This window comes from Nomascus leucogenys, chromosome 18, assembly GCF_006542625.1.
Source record: "Nomascus leucogenys isolate Asia chromosome 18, Asia_NLE_v1, whole genome shotgun sequence".
Classification (NCBI taxonomy): domain Eukaryota; kingdom Metazoa; phylum Chordata; class Mammalia; order Primates; family Hylobatidae; genus Nomascus; species Nomascus leucogenys.
In genome coordinates, this window is record NC_044398.1 from 101,074,391 (window position 1) to 101,091,691 (window position 17,301).

At 63.8% G+C, this 17,301-nt stretch overlaps 1 protein-coding gene across 2 annotated transcripts; it reads right to left on the minus strand.

Annotated features, from left to right (window-relative positions):
• Positions 1-345: 345 nt before the first annotated feature.
• Positions 346-12,466, minus strand: LOC115831280 (Na(+)/H(+) exchange regulatory cofactor NHE-RF2). Of its 2 annotated transcripts, XM_030798956.1 has the most exons (7): positions 12,051-12,466; positions 9,472-9,672; positions 2,828-3,007; positions 2,450-2,603; positions 2,333-2,376; positions 1,734-1,796; positions 346-1,491 (listed from the first exon to the last, which is right to left on the minus strand). In XM_030798956.1, exons 1-7 carry the CDS (start codon positions 12,261-12,263, stop codon positions 1,333-1,335), a joined length of 1,014 nt encoding a protein of 337 aa, XP_030654816.1. In that variant the 5' UTR covers positions 12,264-12,466; the 3' UTR covers positions 346-1,332. The 2 variants fall into 2 exon arrangements, with proteins under 2 accessions (XP_030654816.1, XP_030654817.1); XM_030798957.1 differs by lacking the exons at positions 9,472-9,672; positions 12,051-12,466 and adding an exon at positions 5,805-6,949.
• Positions 12,467-17,301: the final 4,835 nt, after the last annotated feature.

Here is a 17,301-nt window from a genome sequence, read left to right on the forward strand (position 1 = left end):
CTTGACCTGTGACTGCTAGAGGTCGCAGGGTGAATTGGGCAAAAGGTGGCCTGTGTGGGTGCTGTGTGGAGCCAGATGGCTTCACAGGGAAGGTGAAGGTGGGAGGCTGAGTCTGCCAAATAGAGATGGGCATGGGCCCAGGATGTGCCACACAGCAAGGGGTCCCATGGGGGCCGGCGGGGGAGATGGAGCAGAGCTGGGAGCAGATGGATGCAGGCCAGGGGTTCAGGAACGAGACCGTTTCCAGCTGCTGAGACTCGGGGAGGGGGCTCCCTGGAACAGCCTCATCCCTCCACTCCTCTCACCCCTCGGGGAGGAGGCTCAGAAAAGACGGAGGCGTGTGGGTCCCAGGCAGGGCCTGTTTATTCTGAGCGCGCGCATGCGCTATGGCTTACGAGGCAGCAGCGGTGCCGGTCGATCCGTGGTCGGTTCAGGGATGCGGGGCCCGGGAGGGAAGTGCAAAGTCAACAGGTGTCCATGGGGGAGCCCGCCAGGGAGGGCTGAGCCAGAGGCCAGGAGTCCTTCCCGGGTGCCGCTCTCACACACGTACGTTCCCCAGGCCTGGGAGCTGCCGTGCGGAATGAGGGGCCTGTCCAGAGGCCGCCCTCCTTGGGGACGGGGGGGCCTCCATCCTCACGCCCCTCGGAGAGCCCAGGCCCTGCGCTTCAGACTCCCAGCAGGGCACAGGCACACAGGGTAGCTGGGTGGGGAGGGGCAGCTCTTATGGCCACATCAGGCCTCCCTGGCGTTACCCGAGGTCCCCACGAACAGGCTGGGGGCCCCAGCTTGGCCATTGGGAAGTCCCAGGGACTCCCACTCAGGACAGCCGCTGCTGAGGGGAGGGGGCGGGGAGGAAATGGTTTGCAGAGAAAGGTTTGTTTTATTGCAATTATTTAGAGCGCGTCCCAAGGGGGAGGGGAAGTGGGGGGGGGGTGGGGGGGGGGCTCTGGTATTAAGTGGAAACATGTGTGGAGCTGGAGATCTTTTTGGAAAAAAAGCAAAAACACAAATTCCTTTCAGTCAGCAGGCCCCAGCAGAGCAGCAAAGGCCCTCACCCCGCAGCCGTCGCTCCATCTCTCTCTCTCTCTCTCTCTCTCTCTGTGTCTGCCTCTCTCTCTCACATCTCTGGGTCTCTCTCCCCCCATCTTGCTGCCACAGGCCCCCAGTACCTGGCGGGCAGGGGCAGGATGGGGGCTCACGGGGGCTGGGGCTGATTTCTGGGCAATGGCAGGCCCACCCTCCAGTCCACTGAGGCTGGGGGAGCTCGAGGCAGGCTGAGGCCCAAGATCCGTGCGGGAGGGGTCCCAGGGCGCCGAGACAGGCAGGAGGGGCTCAGAAGTTGCTGAAGATCTCGCGCTTCCTGTTCCAGTCCATCTGCGGCGCGCGCTTGTTGACTCGTGTGGCCCGAGCCTTCTCCTTGGCCTCGGCCGCCGTGGGGCTCAGGTGGAGGCCGCTCTCCTGGAAGGGATCTCGCTTCCAGGCACTGCCATCCTGGGGTGAGCACGGTGGGTGAGGTGTCTGGAGTGAGCCCTAGTCCCACACTCCAGACGGGTGGCCCCTCCCAGGGAGCAACCAACAGAGGCTGCCTGCTGGGGCTGGGGCTGGGGCAGTGGGCTCACGAGGGCTTCCTGAGCAGAGACCCCACTGCCCGGGCTGACATCTCCACAGATGCCCACCCCAAGGCCTCTGGCAGCCCCACGTGTGAGCTCAGGAGTGGAGGAGGACAACCATACCTCAGTGTCCTTGTCGGAACCAGGCAGGTCACTTCGGGACGAGCACGCAGAGCCACCATTGAGCTGGGAAACCAAGGGCAGGTTGTAGCTTCACAGATACAACACCTGCACACGCACACATGTGCACAGATGCACACGCCCCACCAGTGTGTGCTCCTCCACTTGGCAGGGGGCCTCGGGCCTTTGGTGGACTCCAGATGCGGCGGGGCAGGCACCGGGCACCTGGCAGTGACAGGCAGGTGGCCTGGCCAGCTCATGGTGCAGAGGGGGTTCGGGTGCAGGAATGGCCGGCCTGAGCAACACCTGGGGTGAGGCCACCGCCAGCTCCCTGAGGGGGCAGAGACTAGACGGCAGCTCCTTACCAGGTGGTGCCCAGGAGAGGATGGAAGGCAGTGGCCCCGACCCCAGGCGCCCCATGTGGCTTGTGTGTGGCACTGACCCAGAACGAGACCCACAGGGGCATTAAAGGGAGGTGACAGGGCCAGAATCAGGTGTCACTAGCACACCTCGAGGACGGATCTCCAGGGAGAAGGGGGCCTCTGTCGGGCCTGGGTACCCCCAGAGGCACCCTGTGTCTCATGGGCACCCCACCCTCTCACCTGGGCAGGGCTGGTTCCATTGGTGACGGGTGACGGCAGAGGACCTGTGGGGACAGCATGTCAGTGGCTGCTCAGCCACCACACCGCACCCACCCTGTGCCCTGGGCCGTGGCCCACCTTCCACGTGCTCCTCGGTGGGTGTGACCCGAAGCCGCTTGAAGTGCTCATCTGTCTCAGGGTCCACCACCAGCAGCCGGGCCTCGTCCTCCCGTGCCTTGATGCTGGCCACCACCTCAGCGTGGCGCAGTCCCTCCACATTCTGCCCGTTCACCTGCCGCCACCAGCACGCATCAGCCCCGCTGTGGGCCCAGACAGCCCCCAACAGCGCGTGGCCAGGTGTGGCATCAAATATTCATCACAGCCACTGCCCACCGAGGCAGCAGGAGGCGCACCAGCTCAGGTTCCCAGTGTCTCCCTCCTCCCTGCAAGGACCCAGGGCCCCAGTGTGGACAGACGCGGGGCACCCAGCACCCTGCAGCCCTGGTGGGCTGGTACCTCAATGAGCCGGTCCTGGGCGCGGAGGCCAGAGCGGGCGGCAGGTGAGCCCGGGTCCACGGAGCGGATGTACTGGCCGGGCCGGGACTTGTCGCTATGCAGGTTGAACCCATAGCCCTGAGGTCCCTTTCGCAGGTGGCAGAGCCGAGGGCGCAGCTCCCTCAGGGGCCCCCTGACATCCTGCAGGCCCGATGGACAGGGTCAGTCTGGCTCCAGCCTCCCGCCTCCAGAGGCCACCCCCGGTGGTGCCACCGCTGCCCAAACTCGGTACCATGCCCCCCACGGGCAGGCCCAGGTCTCAGTGGCAAACAGTCCGGGCACCCAGGCTGCCTGTGACAGAGCTTTAGCTGTGGGAACTTGGGCAAAGCCTGTTTTCAAACCCAGAAGCCTCCCCGATGGGTCCAGCCGCCTTCCCGGGTTGCTGGGAGAATTCCTTTGGCTCGAGGCCAGCGTGGCGCACAGGCAGGGTGGGAGAAAGCACCAGGTGGGATGAACTGTCGCTGTCGGCCTCCTGGGGTGGTTGTCCCTGAGGGCTCTGCCTGTGCGTGCCCCTGCCCGGGCTCTCCTCCAGAGCGTGGGGCAGGCGCTCCTAGGCCAGCAGTTCTGTTTTCTCTCCAGAGGCCTCTGTGAGGCTGGCTGCGGTGGCGGCTCTGTTTGCTTTCACATTCCGGGAAAATGAGCTGCCCCACCCCCGTGGGCCCAGCAAGCAGGGGCTGGGGCAGGATCTTAGAGTGGACAGGGCACAGAGGGCCTCCTGGTGCCCGGAAGGACCCCCCACTACCATCCCAGGCCCTGCCCCATGTTACCTCTGGCATCCTGCAGTAGGGCTCTGGGCCAGGGGACCATGCAGGCAGGGCCAGGCCCAATGACCACCTCCCAGCCAGGGGATGGGCCAGGGTGCGGCGGCGGTGGCCAGCGGCTGCCCGTGCTCAGTTAAACATGGCGGTGGCCAGAGCAGGCGGGAGGCAGCTCAGGTTTCCAGGGAGCGCCAGGCTTGAGGGCGTGTGCAGGGGAGAGTATGCAGGCGGGGTGGGGGGCTGCCAGGGCCCCTCCCTCACCTCCTACCTCCCTGTGTGTCCCTGAGGGACCACAGGCCAGGCCAGGGCCGGGGCGGCATGGCAAGAGGGGCGCTCAGACCTCAGGAGGGCAGGTCTCCAGGCCTCAGAAACCCCCAACCCCTCCAGCCACCCACTTTCAGGCTCACTCCAAACCCCAATGGACCGGAAACGGCCATGTCAGTGGCGGGGTGGGGGGCTGCCCCGCCAAGGGAGCAAGGGGGTCCTTCTCCACACGGCTAGTGCCCTGTCCCCTGGGCTCAGGACCTGCCCTGGGTCTGGAACACCCTTCTCCTGTCCAGCCTGCCAGATGCCTCATCTGGAGCCTCGTGCCCACCCTCTGAACCCTCTCTGCATGGCCACCACCCAGCCCATCACACCAGAAACTCCAGGGACAAGGCTGTGGCTCCTTGGCCCTGCAGGGGCTTAGCTGGGCCACATGTGCTGAATTGGAAGGTGCAAGACCCCCAAAATCTCCAGGGCCCCACCACATAGAGCCACTCCTCCCCCAGACACACCTGGTGGCACAGGCGTGGGGCTTCGAGGCTGACCCTGACACCTGCCCACCGAAGTGCCCCTCAGGGATGCAGTCAGAACATAGCCCCCAGGCTGGCCTGGGACGCAGGGAAGGCGTGGGGACAGGAGTTCAGTTCGGGAGGGGAGGTGGAGCACAGCCCCCAGGGTGGCCTGGGACGGAGGGAAGGCGTGCGGGACAGGAGTTCAGTTCGGGAGGGGAGGTGGAGCACATCCCCCAGGCTGGCCTGGGACGAGGGAAGGCGTGGGACAGGAGTCCAGTCGGGAGAGGGAGGGGAGAGGCGTGGGGACAGGGAAGGTCCAGTTCGGGAGGGGAGGTGGAGCACATCCCCCAGGCTGGCCTGGGACGGAGGGAAGGCGTGGGGACAGGAGTCCAGTTCGGGAGGGGAGGTGGAGCACAGTGCTGAGGCTAGCCTGGGACGGAGGGAATGCGTGGAGACAGGAGCCCAGTTCCCCAGTTCGGGAGGGGAGGTGGAGCACAGCCCCCAGGCTGGCCTGGGACAGAGGGAAGGTGTGGGGACAGGAGCCCAATTCAGTGGGGGACGTGGGAGCGTGACATGGGCCCAGGCCGCAAAGACACATCACACAGTCACAGACACAAGATGTCCAAACACACCTGCAAACACGCACAGCCGCCCACACATGCGGCCAGCCCCACAGTGCTGGCCCGGCAGCCCTTCCCACGCCTGCAAGGCGGCCTGCAGGGCAGGGTTTCTCAGGGCACCAGACAGGAAGCAGGATCTGGTGGGTGTCTGGGGCCCTGAGGCCAGGCCAAGGACCCCCCAGTGTTCTCAGGGTCATTCTGGCCACCCCTCTGCCTCTGTCCAGAAGCAGCCATCTTTCACTCTGCAAGGCAAGAAGTTTTGCCTATCATCAAGCCTAAAGCCCTTCATTGTCAGCAGGGTCCCGGTGGCGCCAGGCACGGCACTAAGCCCTCAGGTGGAGGGGCCGCAATGGAGGGGCCGGGGTGGGCTGCTGGCAGCACATGGGCTCATGGGAAAGGGGGGCCCAGAGAGCTGAGGAGCTCGGGCGGGGTTCATAGCTCACATTCCTCCTCCCTGCCCTGGCTCAGCACACACTTCCTGCCGCCTCCCGCCAGGCCCTCTGGCTCCCACAGGCTCCAGGCTCCCTCCCCACCGGCGGCCAGCACAGAGCTGGACCATCCCTAGTCCCGCAGCCATGCCTGTGTCCGGACAAAGAGGCTGGCATGGGGGTACCCTGGGCACCCCCCCAGATGGTGACGCACCAGCCCTGGCAGAGAAAGGCCTTCATTGTTGCTCAGGGACCAGCCTGCTTACATCAGGGTCCCGGAGTCCCCCCCTTCCATCCGGGGAGGCTGAGCGGCTGCTGATTCCTCCTAGCCCTCCCTTCCTCCCACCCCACCTGACCTGTATCAGCCTCTGGGGTGGGCTCCGTGGAGGGGCTCCCGGAGCCCTGGCAGGTGGCATGGCACTCCCGGAGCGCGCCATGACAGCGGCACAGCGGCAGTGAGTGGCAGGCGTCCGGCTGGGGTGGCCTGAACTCTCTGGCCAACCCAGGCTGCCACCCCACTTATCTACCTCCCTCTGCGGCCCTGGCTCCCCGGGGATGGGTGGGGACGTGGGGCCTGAGTCACTCTGGGGAGCAGGGTGATGACTGAGCCCATTCCCCTGCGAAGGCTCCAGCCCGGCGCCCCCCACCCAGCTAGGTTTCCGTCCCAAGAAAGGAAGGAAGGAAGCTGCTGGAAGGCCCTGCCCTGCCCCAGGACCCAGGGCTGAGGGGACAGGGAGGAGTCCCGGCCCCAGAACACAGGACAGTCCTGCTGAGGCTCCAGAGGAGCAAGAGCCAGGGGAGCCCGGAAGCCCCCGCAGGCACCGCGCCCCAACCACACAGCCGCCTCCCGCAGAACTGTCACCCCTCACCTGCTCTTAGCCCCCAAGGCCCTCCAGACCTTGGGGGTGGAGACATGGGCTAGGGGCAGGGGGCAGAGGGCTCAGGGTCTGCCACCACCTCCAGGGCCTGGCACCGCTGACCACCCCGTCTCTGTTTGGGGGCTATCCCCTGTCGTCACTACTAGGATCAGCTGTGCTGCAGCTGCGGCCACCCCCAGCCTGGTGTGGCCCAGGGGTGAGTCATCACTAACTGGGCCTTCACAGCCCCCAAAAGGAGGGGCCAACCACATCAGTGTCCTCCCCTGCCCACCTCCCCCATCCCCAGCCAGGACAGAGGACACCGAGAACCACCCTTAGCTCCCAGGGGGCACCCAAAGTTGGGCCCTCTCCATCCTTCACCAAAGACAAACTACACACATCCCTCCAAGGGCTCTGCCTCTCTGCCACCAGCACCCCCACTGCAGCCATCCCTGCAAGGTAAGCTTTGCCCTCCTGGGCTCCCTGACCATCTGAGGCATGCCCTGAACCCAGGCTGAGAAGGGCAGGATCTGAGCCTGCTCTGTGGAGGTCAGGTGAGGCCCAACTCTTCCTGCCCATGCTGGGAGCTCAGGTGAAGAAACCTCAGGTCTCGAGCCAGGCGCAGGGGCTCACGCCTGTAATCCCAGCACTTTGGGAGGCTGAGGCAGGCAGATCACTTGAGCCCAAGAGTTCGAGGCCAGCCTGGCCAACATGGCGAAACCCTGTCTCTACTAAAAACACAAAAATTAGCCAGGCGTGGTGGCGCACCCCTGTAATCCCAGCTACTCGGGAGGCTGAGGCATAAGAATTGCTTGAACCCAGGAGGAGATTTCAGTGAGCCGAGATCGCACCACAGCACTCCAGCCTGGGCGACAGAGTGAAACTCCATCTCAAAAAAAAAAAAAAAAAAGAAAGAAAAGAAAGAAAGAAAGAAAGAAATGAAACCTCAGATCTCGGGGGCCGGGTACAGTGGCTCACACCTGTAATCCCAGAACTTTGGGAGGCTGAGGAGGGCAGATCACCTGAGATCAGGAGTTCGAGACCAGCTTGAGCAACATGGTGAAACCATGTCTCTACTAAAAACACAAAAATTAGTCAGGTGTGGTGGTGCGCGCCTGTCATCCCAGCTACTGGGGAGGGTGAGGCGGGAGAATCGCTTGAACCCGGACGGCGGAGGTTGTAGTGAGCCAAAAACGAAAAAGAAAAAGAAACCTCAGGTCTCGATGCCAGAAGAGAGAAGGGGAGACCCCGTTCCTTGGGTGCCCCCTGACCTCCTGGAGCCCCTGTCCCCAGCCAGACTCATGCACAAAGGGACCTGCCACTCAGGCCACCCTTTGTTCCTCTAAAAATACACCCAAAGGAAGCCCCTCCTAGGGCTTCCTGCAGCCCCCAGAGCCTGAAATAGCAGAGGGGGAAGGTCCCACCCAAGGCAAGGTGCCTCAGCCACCGCACCCTCCAGATAAAGTCCGAGGGCCAGATTTTTCCACAGGAAGGTGAACCATGCATTTGTGTCCAAATCAATGGACAAACGCCTGAGGCAGAGGGGGCGCTTCCTCCTGGGGGAGGGAAGGTGCCTGGGAAAGAGGGAGGCTCCAACCCTCAGCCTGGACAGGGGGCTGGGACCAGCCAGCCCCCCTGCAAGGCCAGCCCCCCTACCAGCCCTGGGCTGGGCACCTTGGCCCTGAGCACCACCATGGCCTGCCCTCAAGCCCCAGGAACAAAACGGGTCCCACAGGTCCCATGGCCAGGCCTGCGCCCAGGCTGGGCTCCCCACAGGGAACGCTGTCTCCCTGCCAAGCTGTTCCCCCCGGGCTCAGCTCCCAGGGGCAGCCAGCTTCAGCAGGGCGTCCAGGAAAGGGAGAAAGTCAATGTGTACAGCCCCTGCACCCTCGGCAACTCCAGATCCCACACCCCTGCCCCAGGCGCGGTTCTCACAGTGGGGTCTGGCCAACCCCTGGACTCATATCCCCTGAAGGGATTTCTTTCTTTTCTTTTCCTTTTCTTTTTTTTGAGACAGTCTCGCTCTGTCACCTAGGCTGGAGTGCAATGGCGGGATCTCGGCTCACTGAAACCTCCACCTGCCGGGTTCAAGAGATTCTCCTGCCTCAGCTTCCCAAGTAGCTGGGACTACAGGCGCCCACCACCACGCCCAACTGATTTTTGTATTTTTAGTAGAGACGGGGGTTTCACCACATTAGTCAAGCTGGTCTCAAAATTCCTGACCTCAGGTGATCTGCCCACCTCGGCCTCCCGAAGTGTTGGGATTACAGGCGTGAGCCAGCACACCCGGCCAGGGATCTCCTTGAAAATGAAAAAAAAAAAAAAAAAAAAAAGGTAGGAGAGAGAGCGTGGAGATAATGCCATCAGGGCCTCCGGGAAGACAGGACAGACAGCTTCAGGCTGTTCCTCCTGGCCCCCAAGGCCTGCCAGGCGGCCCCTCCCAGTCGGCCACCTAGCAGGAGGGGGAGCAGGCCGCCCCTGTACTTTTCTGGGTCTCCTGGCTGGGAGCAAGGGCAGGGGAAGGAGGAAGTGCTGCCCAGCAGTCCAGGAGGAACAGCAGACAGGGTCCCAGGGCCCTCCCTTGTATCGAGCGGGAGGAGTGGGCTCACCCCGGAGCCTCCTGGACCCCCAACTCCACTCCCATGCTCCCAGCCCCACCCACGCCAGGCCTGGCAGAGCGGCCTCCTCGGCTTCCCCAACCACGGCGCTGCCTGCGGAGGAGACCGGCCCTCTCCCAGGCCTTCCCAGCACGCAGGCGCCTTGGACAGAGACAAGGACAGACCCACGGATGACACCCAACACAGGCACAGAGCTGGACACACGCAGACCTGGAATGTCTCTTCCCAGGGTTCCTCAGCCATGAGGCTGGGGGCTGGGGAGGCGGCAGCTTGTCAGAGTGACCCCTCGATAGGGCCAGCGGCTCTGCAGCATCCTGGAGAAAAGGAACAGGCCAGGCTGCCCTGACCCTACCCAGTTTAAAACACAGGCTGAGGGTAGAAAGAGCGGCCCCCAGTGGCCAACAGGATGGTCCCTGGGGCAGAAAAGGGGCCCCAAAAGGCAGAAGAGACCAACACTACTGGAGGTGACCAGAGGCAAAGATCGTCGTCAAAAGCTGAGAGCCTCTGGGAGAGGCTAGGGTGGTCCCTGTGGGCCGAGCCCGCCCTACCTTCTTGCCAGCGTCGGAGCTGTGGCCGCCCGCGTGTGCCCAGTCCGGCTTCGGCTCCCAGGGTTCGTGGGCGGGCGGGAGCCCTCGCTGGGCCATCTCCTCGGTGCAGGTCAGCTGCCGACGGCGGAGCTCCTCGTCTGTCTCCTGGTCCACCACCAGCAGCCGGGTCTGCCCCTCCACAGCCTTGATCCTCTGCACCACCTGGGGCGAATGGGCGACAGGAGCAGGTCAGTGGCCCGCATTCCGGGCAGCACATGGGCAGTGGCACCACTCTGGGCTGGCCCGGGTGTGCGGGGCAGGCGGCTGGTCTGCATGGGCGGGTGGCTGCACCAAGAGGCCTGCCGGCCCCGCCCCCCACCCCCGGACTCCAGCGGCTCCCTCCCTCTGCACCCGGGCTCCGGACGCCGAGGCCCAGGCTGTGAGGGCTTCAGGGTCCTCCCAGAGCCTTGCCCTCAGCCCAGGGTCTTCTCCAGGCAGGGCTGGGAAGGGGCTGCCGGGTAGGGCCGCTGGGTGAGTCCTGTCTGGAAGTGACAAAAATGGTGCACAGTGGACCTTCAGGTTTTGAGTCTGCCTGTCCCTGTGCGCGCCTGCATCCATCTGTTTCAAAGTCTGTCTCCGTCCAGGTTTGAAGGAGAAGGGTGTCTCCCTGGGCCCCAGTTTGAGTGTGTCTGTGCCCATTCCTGTCATTCTCTGCCATGCAGCGTGAAAGTCTAAACCCCTGACCCTAGGCCTTGTGGCTACCTCCAGGCCATGGCCATGGGCCCATTCCCTCTGGGCCTGCAGACAGGGGAAGGGCTGGGCTCCTGGCTGGGGCACCCACACACAGCCACGGAAGCAGGATTCAGGTGCAGCCGGAGTCGGGGAGGGGCAGGTGCACCTGTGGACAGCTGTGGCACGGTGGCCGTCGGCGTGTGCGTGCAGGTGCCTGTGAAGTGTCTGGACCACGCGGGGGGCCAGCGCACACACGCAGAGAGAAAGCAGTGCCCACTGGGAAGTAGGCAGGAAGAGGGGCAGCCCTACTCCCACCTGCGGCCTGGGGGAGGGTGGACAGGGCTCCCCACCAGCTGCCAGGCTCAGCAGGGGTGGTGAACAGATAGGAGGGACTGAGCCAGGCCCATCTGCCTCCGGCCCTCCTCTCTCCCCATGACCCAGAGTGAGACAAGAGGAACCCAGTGCTCAGCTGCTTCTTGACTATGTGTCCCAGACAAGTCACCCTCAATCTCTGGCATCAGTTTCCTCAACTGTCAAATGGGGCAGTAACTGCCCCTCTTGCCCTCCTGGGGCAGTGGGGAGAGTCCACCATGGTCTGCGTGTCCAGTCCTCAGAGACCAGCACCACAGGGCCTTGGAGAAGCAGGTGTTCCCAGGGCGAGGGTGGCAGTGACTATCCAACAGCAGCCTGGCCCCAGCCCTGCCAGCCCTGCCAGCCCTACCCTCAATCCCTCAGGTCCAGGCCCCTGACCTGATCCCCACCTTCTTCAGCAAACAACCTTACACAGCAGACACTCTGGGTGGAAGGCATGGGGCCAGCCGACAGAGGGACAGACAAGGCACCAGGTAAACAGGAGACCAGCTCAAGGCCCAGCTGAACCAACCTGCTAATCTCTAGGTTCCAGGACCAGCCATGTAGACAGGTTATGGATTCATTGGTGCTGTGAGGGACAGGGGACCTGGAGGACAAGGGATGTGTGGACGCTGGACCCCAACCAGGGTCTGGAGGGAGTCCCTGGCCTGTGGGAGACAGGCACACCTCAGGGGTCAGAACCCACAGAGAAAGGGCTCTGATCTCCTTAGCCAGGAGGCAGGAGGCTTCGGTCAGTAACCCCAGCCCGGCTAGGCAGCCTCTGAGGAGGAGTAGTGCCTTTGTAGCTAAGGAATGTGGTTGCCACCAATGGCCAACTCAGCCCAGTCCCAGACACACCAGCTGGGACATACTAGAGTACAGACACACAGACTCACCGGCCTGCAGACATAGTGATGAGTCCACCAGCCAGGCGTAGACACAGAGCCCAGCTCTCACAGGCCCAGGAGTCCAGACCTGTACACACACACGCACACGTGCAGACCCGTATACTCACACACACACTACAGCACACACAGAGGTGCACACACACTGATGCCCTTACTGCGACCCCTCCTGGGTACACACAGGCAGGCGCGTGCACACACGGCTGACCCCAAAGGGACCTGCACACACACGCCCAGCTGTGTTCACACGCACACGTGTACACGTGTACACACACACCCAGGCGAAAGCACCCAGGTCTTCACCTTTCCGGAGGGGCTCCAGGCTGCCCAACACCCTCCTTCACGGCACACTGAGGCCAAAACGCGACCAAAGAGCGAGGCCAACGGCCAGGAGCCGCAGTGCGGGCCCCTCCCTGCCAGGATGCCCCCCCCACCCCCGTGCAGGACTGAGCTTCCTGCGCCGGGACTCTGAAGGCGCCGGGCCGCTGCCTCCCGACAACGTCCGCGTCCTCCCCGCGGGGGCCCCCTCAGGCCCCCGTGCGACCCTTGCTCGCCCCAGGGGGACGCGCTCGGGGAGGGGGCGGCGGGCCGGGGGCGCGCGCTGGCCCCCACCTGGTGGTGCGTCTCGCCCTCCACGTTGACGCCGTTGACCTCGACCAGGCGGTCCCCAGCGCGGAGCGCGGCGGCCTCGGCGGGGGAACCGGGTTCCACGCGCCGGATGAACTGCCCGCGGCGGCCCTTCTCGCCGTGCAGGTGGAAGCCGTAGCCCTGCTCTCCGCGCACCAGGCGGCACAGGCGCGGCCGCAGCGGCTCCGGCGCGGCCATGGCGCCCGCTGCCCACCGGCCGCCCGCGGGGCAGGGGCGCTGGGGAGCTCGGGGGCGGCGGCGGCGGCGGCGCTGGGCACCCGGCGGGGGCTTCGGCGGCGGCTCCCGTTCGGCTCCCGTCGCCTCGGGATCCGGCTCGGGCTCCGGCTCGGGCTGCGGCACCGCCCCCGCGCCCGCCCCTTCCCCGCCCCCGCCGCCCGGCCGCCCCCGCCTCCAGTCCCAGCCGTCCCGGCCAGGCCCCTACCTCCGCGCCCGGCCAGCCTGAGGCGGGGCAGGGGGACGCGGCAGGGCTAGGGGACCCCCCCAACCACCGGGACCCCTCTGTCTCGCCCCTACTCTGGGCAGCCGCTTTGGTGCCAGCGCCTTTGCCTTCTATCCCAGGAACATTTATTGGATACCTACTGTATGCGCAGCATCGAGGCAGGTCTTGAGGTGGGCGACGGGTTGGACAAAGGGTCTCCAGGCCAAGGCACCCCGACAAAGGGGCCAAAGGGTAAGAACAAGGGCCACAGCCCTCCCCACCCTCCCCGGGAAGCCCTCCCGGACCCCCTTGCCTGTCTCCTCTCGGCTGTGCCTGATCTGGATCACTGCTGCAGCCAGAGCTGCCCTGGCCCAGGGCAGAGTCTCAGGAGGGCCCAGGAGGCAAAAAGGGCTTTAAAAGTGACATGCAGCAGCCCCTCCCTGCATCCTGGGGGCCAGTGCCTGGGAGACTCCCTGGCCTACCCGCCGTGTTTGGGCTATCTGCACCGCGTCCGTTCCCGCGCCCTCCCACCATTCTTTCCCTTGGCTGGGCCGGCCCCCTCACTTGTGTCCCAGCCCACCCCAGGCCTGGACTGTGACTTTGCAGGGTGACGAAAGGATATGAGTCTCGAGGGTCCCTGTTACCCCCCTCCTGACATGGACTACACTCCCCTGAATTATTTGGGCTCCAAGCTCTGGATGTGCACAGGCGCTCCTCCACAGTGTCCACAGGCAGGCAGCAGGCCTCCCCTTCCCCGCCCACAGCCGACCATGTCCCTCAGCCTCTACCTGAAGCACGAGTGTTCCTCCTTCCCCAAGAGGACAGTCACCACCACAGTGAAATCATTTATGCCTGCGTGCATTTTACCTGGAACAACCCTAGGGGACTGGCCACTTCACAGACCTGCAAACAGGCCTGGAGAGGGAAAAGACCCACGAAGCTTCCTCAACTCCTTTTGGGCCCAGGAATGTGAGATTCGGAGTCCATGCTCTCCACCACCCAGCTCTTCCTCTGTCTCCAATATAGGAAGGTAGCTGAGTCCAGGCACAGCCCCAGTCTGCCCTCCTCCCCAGCCCAGCCAGGCCCCCTGCACATACCTGGTTCCCAGGGGTCAGGCACAGCCAGCCCAGGCAATTCCCCATGTGAGCTGCAGAAGCAGGCTTGGCGCAGTCCTCCTCTCCCTCTCCTCTCCCGGAGCCTTGGCCTGGGCTCCCCTGCCCCCACCCAAGCACAGGGCTTGCCTCTGGGCAGCCTCCTGGGCCATGGCCCCCTGGGTGCCCATATCCCGGCAGCTGCCCCTAAAAGCCACTTAGGCTGAGGCGCCATGGCTGCTCGCCACCCCCACCCTTGCAATTCCTGGCTGAGGCTGCCTCAGGCTCTCGCCCGGCCGGCCACTTCCATCCGTCTGTCTGCATGTCCAGAGGCTGCCTGTCTGGTCTGTGGCTGGCCTCCCTGGACACAGCCTGGTGCTGCCACCCTTGGAGTCTGTGAAGATGGCTGTGGGCAGTGTGACCCACCACCACGCACCCCACATACCACACCTGTTTGGGCTTAGGGGGTCATCCCACACCAACCAGGGCCACCCAAACCTGGCAGGCTGTAGCTTCGTGGCCACACTAGAGTCAAGGGAGGTAGCTGGATGGGAGACTCCAGCAGGTCCCCTGGGTAAGGGGGCTTGCAGACCTTACCCCCCTGGGTGGGGCAGACTCCTGATCAGCCTTGGGCATACACCAGCCTTCCCTGGCCCAGGACTCAGCCTATTCCTCCTCCCAGTGACTGAAGATGGGATGGGGGGGGGCGGGAGCAGTGGCTCACGCCTGTAATCCCAACACTTTGGGAGGCTGAGGCGGGTGGATCACCTGAGGTCAGGAGTTCGAGACCAGCCTGGCCAACATGGCGAAACCCCATCTCTACTAAAAATACAAAAAAAATTAGCCAGGCGTGGTGGCGGGTGCCTGTAATCCCAGCTACTGGGGAGGTTGAGGCAGGAGAATCGCTTGAACCCAGGAGGCGGAGGTTGCAGTGAGCTGAGATTGCGTCACTGCACTCCAGCCTGGGCGACAGAGCGAGACACCATCTCAAAAACAATAAATAAAAATTTAAAAATAAATAAAAAATAAAAGATGGGATGGAGAACAGCATGGCAGAGGGAAGGGCCACAAGGAACATGAGGTCACAACCAGGGCCAGGAACCAAGGAAATATCACCGGACACACTGCTGCTACAGAGTAACAAAAGAGTCCCAAAGCCGTGAAGGAGCTGAAGAAGAGCTGAGGAGGGTAACAGAGTAGCAAAGGGCCGGGCAACAAAGGAAGTGGGCCTAGGGAAGCAGGGAGCAGGAGGAATGAGGCAGCCAGGGAGGAACCAGAGGTCACAATTTCAGAGGAGGTGCAGGCAGTGAGAGGGGACGGTGAGTCCAGGGGCCTGGAGGAACAGGCGAGGAAAGGTGACCTAGCAGCTCTTGGGGGCAAACCCTCCCAGGCCTCTTCTCCAGCCAGCCTCCAGAAGCTCTCAGCCCTGGTCCGAGGCTGACCTTGGCCCCCACGGGTGCTGCGCTAGAGGCAGAGAAAGGCAAAGGGAAGCGCCTGGGCATAGGTGTTCAGGGACCGCCAACTGCTTGGTGTCTCGAAGAAAGGGCTAGGGAGGTGCGCGGGAGGGATTAGGGTTGGCATCGAGAGGAGGGTGGACTTTATTTTGCTGGATCTCTGGGGGTGCAGATGGGGTGACGTGGGCTCCCAGGGCAGCAGCAGGAGGGAAGAAAGTCAAGGCAGGGGCAATCAGAGGCTTGGGAGATCCGCCAACTCTCCACCCAACCCCCTTAACCCACGCCTGCCAGCATGCTACCCAGGCGTGAGTCCTATCCAGCAGAGGGAGAGCAGGTCTCAGCCGTTCCCCTGGGCTGTCGGTGGGGGGTCCACCGGGGTGGGGGCCGCACCTGCACTCCTGTTTCGGCCGGACCTTTCCTCCGGGCCTTGAACCCGCATGCCTCCAGCAAGGTCCCAGCGATCTCAGGGAGGCCGAGCCGGGACCCGGACGGGGGCTCTGGGGTGTGGCCTTGGCCTGGGGCCCTGTCTGGGGGTGGGGCCGCTATTCCGATTCCCGGTAATGGTCCAGAGCTGCTCAGGCAGGCCGGGCTTCCTAATGGACATTAATGGCCCTGCAAGCATAACCAGACCGCGCCTAGGGCCTCTTCCCTCAGGCTGCACCGTGCCTCTCTTTACATTCCGAAACTGGAGCAGGCGGAGCCAGCGCAACAGAAGGAGGTGACCAACACAGGCCCAGAGACAAGAGGGAGAGAGAAGGACGGGGACTGCGACGACCCAAGAGGGAGGGAGAGGCAGGAAACCACTGCCGCCGACGGGGCGGCCCCGCCCACCCGTCACGGCCCCGCCCACTGCGTCTCTAGCTCCGCCCGTTGCTGGAGGCGCGGGTCGGACGCTACCGCCCGGAACAGTAGCCGCGCAGCGCCACCTGGCCGGAACTGGTGGCATTGCATCGTGCGAGGAGTTGCCCCAGGATCCTGCCCATCTGGCTTCCTTCCACTCGATCCAGTCCTGTGGGGTGGGGACTGGGGTGAGGCTGGCGCCCTAGGCCTGGTTGCGCTGCAGGGGAATAAGGATGTGGAGTGGGGGAGGCAGAGAAGCCCCTCATCGGCTCTGCCTCCCCATCTTGGACCAGGCAAGCACCAGGAACATCACTGAACGCCCCCCTCGCCGCCCCGAGAACAGAGCTTTGAGCACCTTGGCCTGCGCAAGGAGAGGCCAGAGCTGAAGCAGCCTCAGGAAAAACATTTAACCCAGCCTGGGGCCCTGGAGGGAGGCAGAGAGGTCCTCCTTCGGGGAGGGAGGTCCCGGGCTGTCCTGGAATCTGCAGTCCGGAGCAGGCGGTGGGGAAGGGGGAGGAGGCAGTGGGAGGGGCGGTGAGAGCAGACAGGGCCAGCCCTGCCAGAGCACGGGTGTCGTCCCATAGGCAGTGGGGAGCCCTTGAGGCGTGGTGTGGGGGTGACGAGGTCAGGACATCCATGTTCTTAGAGGTCAGGTTCAGTGAGGAACAGCGGCAGGAGTGGGAAGGAATGAGCTGGCAGGGAGGAGAATGAGTTGCCCTGTGAGGTGTATGACCACCTCTTCACCCAGCACAGAGCCGGAGGGAGGGCTAGATGGAACCAAGGGCTCCGTAAGAATTGGCAGTTGGCCGGGCGCGGTGGCTCACGCCTGTAATCCCAGCACTTTGGGAGGCCAAGGCGTGCGGATCACGAGGTCAGGAGATCGAGACCATCTTGGTCAACACGGTGAAACCCCATCTCTACTAAAAATACAAAAATTAGCTGGGCGTGCTGGTGGGCGCCTGTAGTCCCAGCTACTCGGGAGGCTGAGGCAGGAGAATGGCGTGAACCTGGGAGGCGGAGCTTGCAGTGAGCCGAGATCGCACCACTGCACTCCAGCCTGGGCGACAGAGCGAAACTCCGTCTCAAAAAAAAAAAAAAAAAGGCTGTTGAGGCCGGGCACGTTGGCTCACGCCTGTAATCCCAGCACTTTGGGAGGCCCAGGCGGGAGGATCGCCTGAGGTCAGGTGTTCGAGACCAGCCTGACCAACGTGGAGAAACCCCGTCTCTACTAAAAATATAAAATTAGCCGGGCGTGGTGGCCTATGCCTGTAATCCCAGCTACTCGGGAGGCTGAGGCAGGAGAATGGCTTGAACCTGGGAGGCAGAGGTTGCGGTGAGCCGAAATCCAGCCATTGCACTCCAGCCTGGGCAACAAGAGGGAAATTCCATCTCAAAAAAAAAAAAAAAAAAGA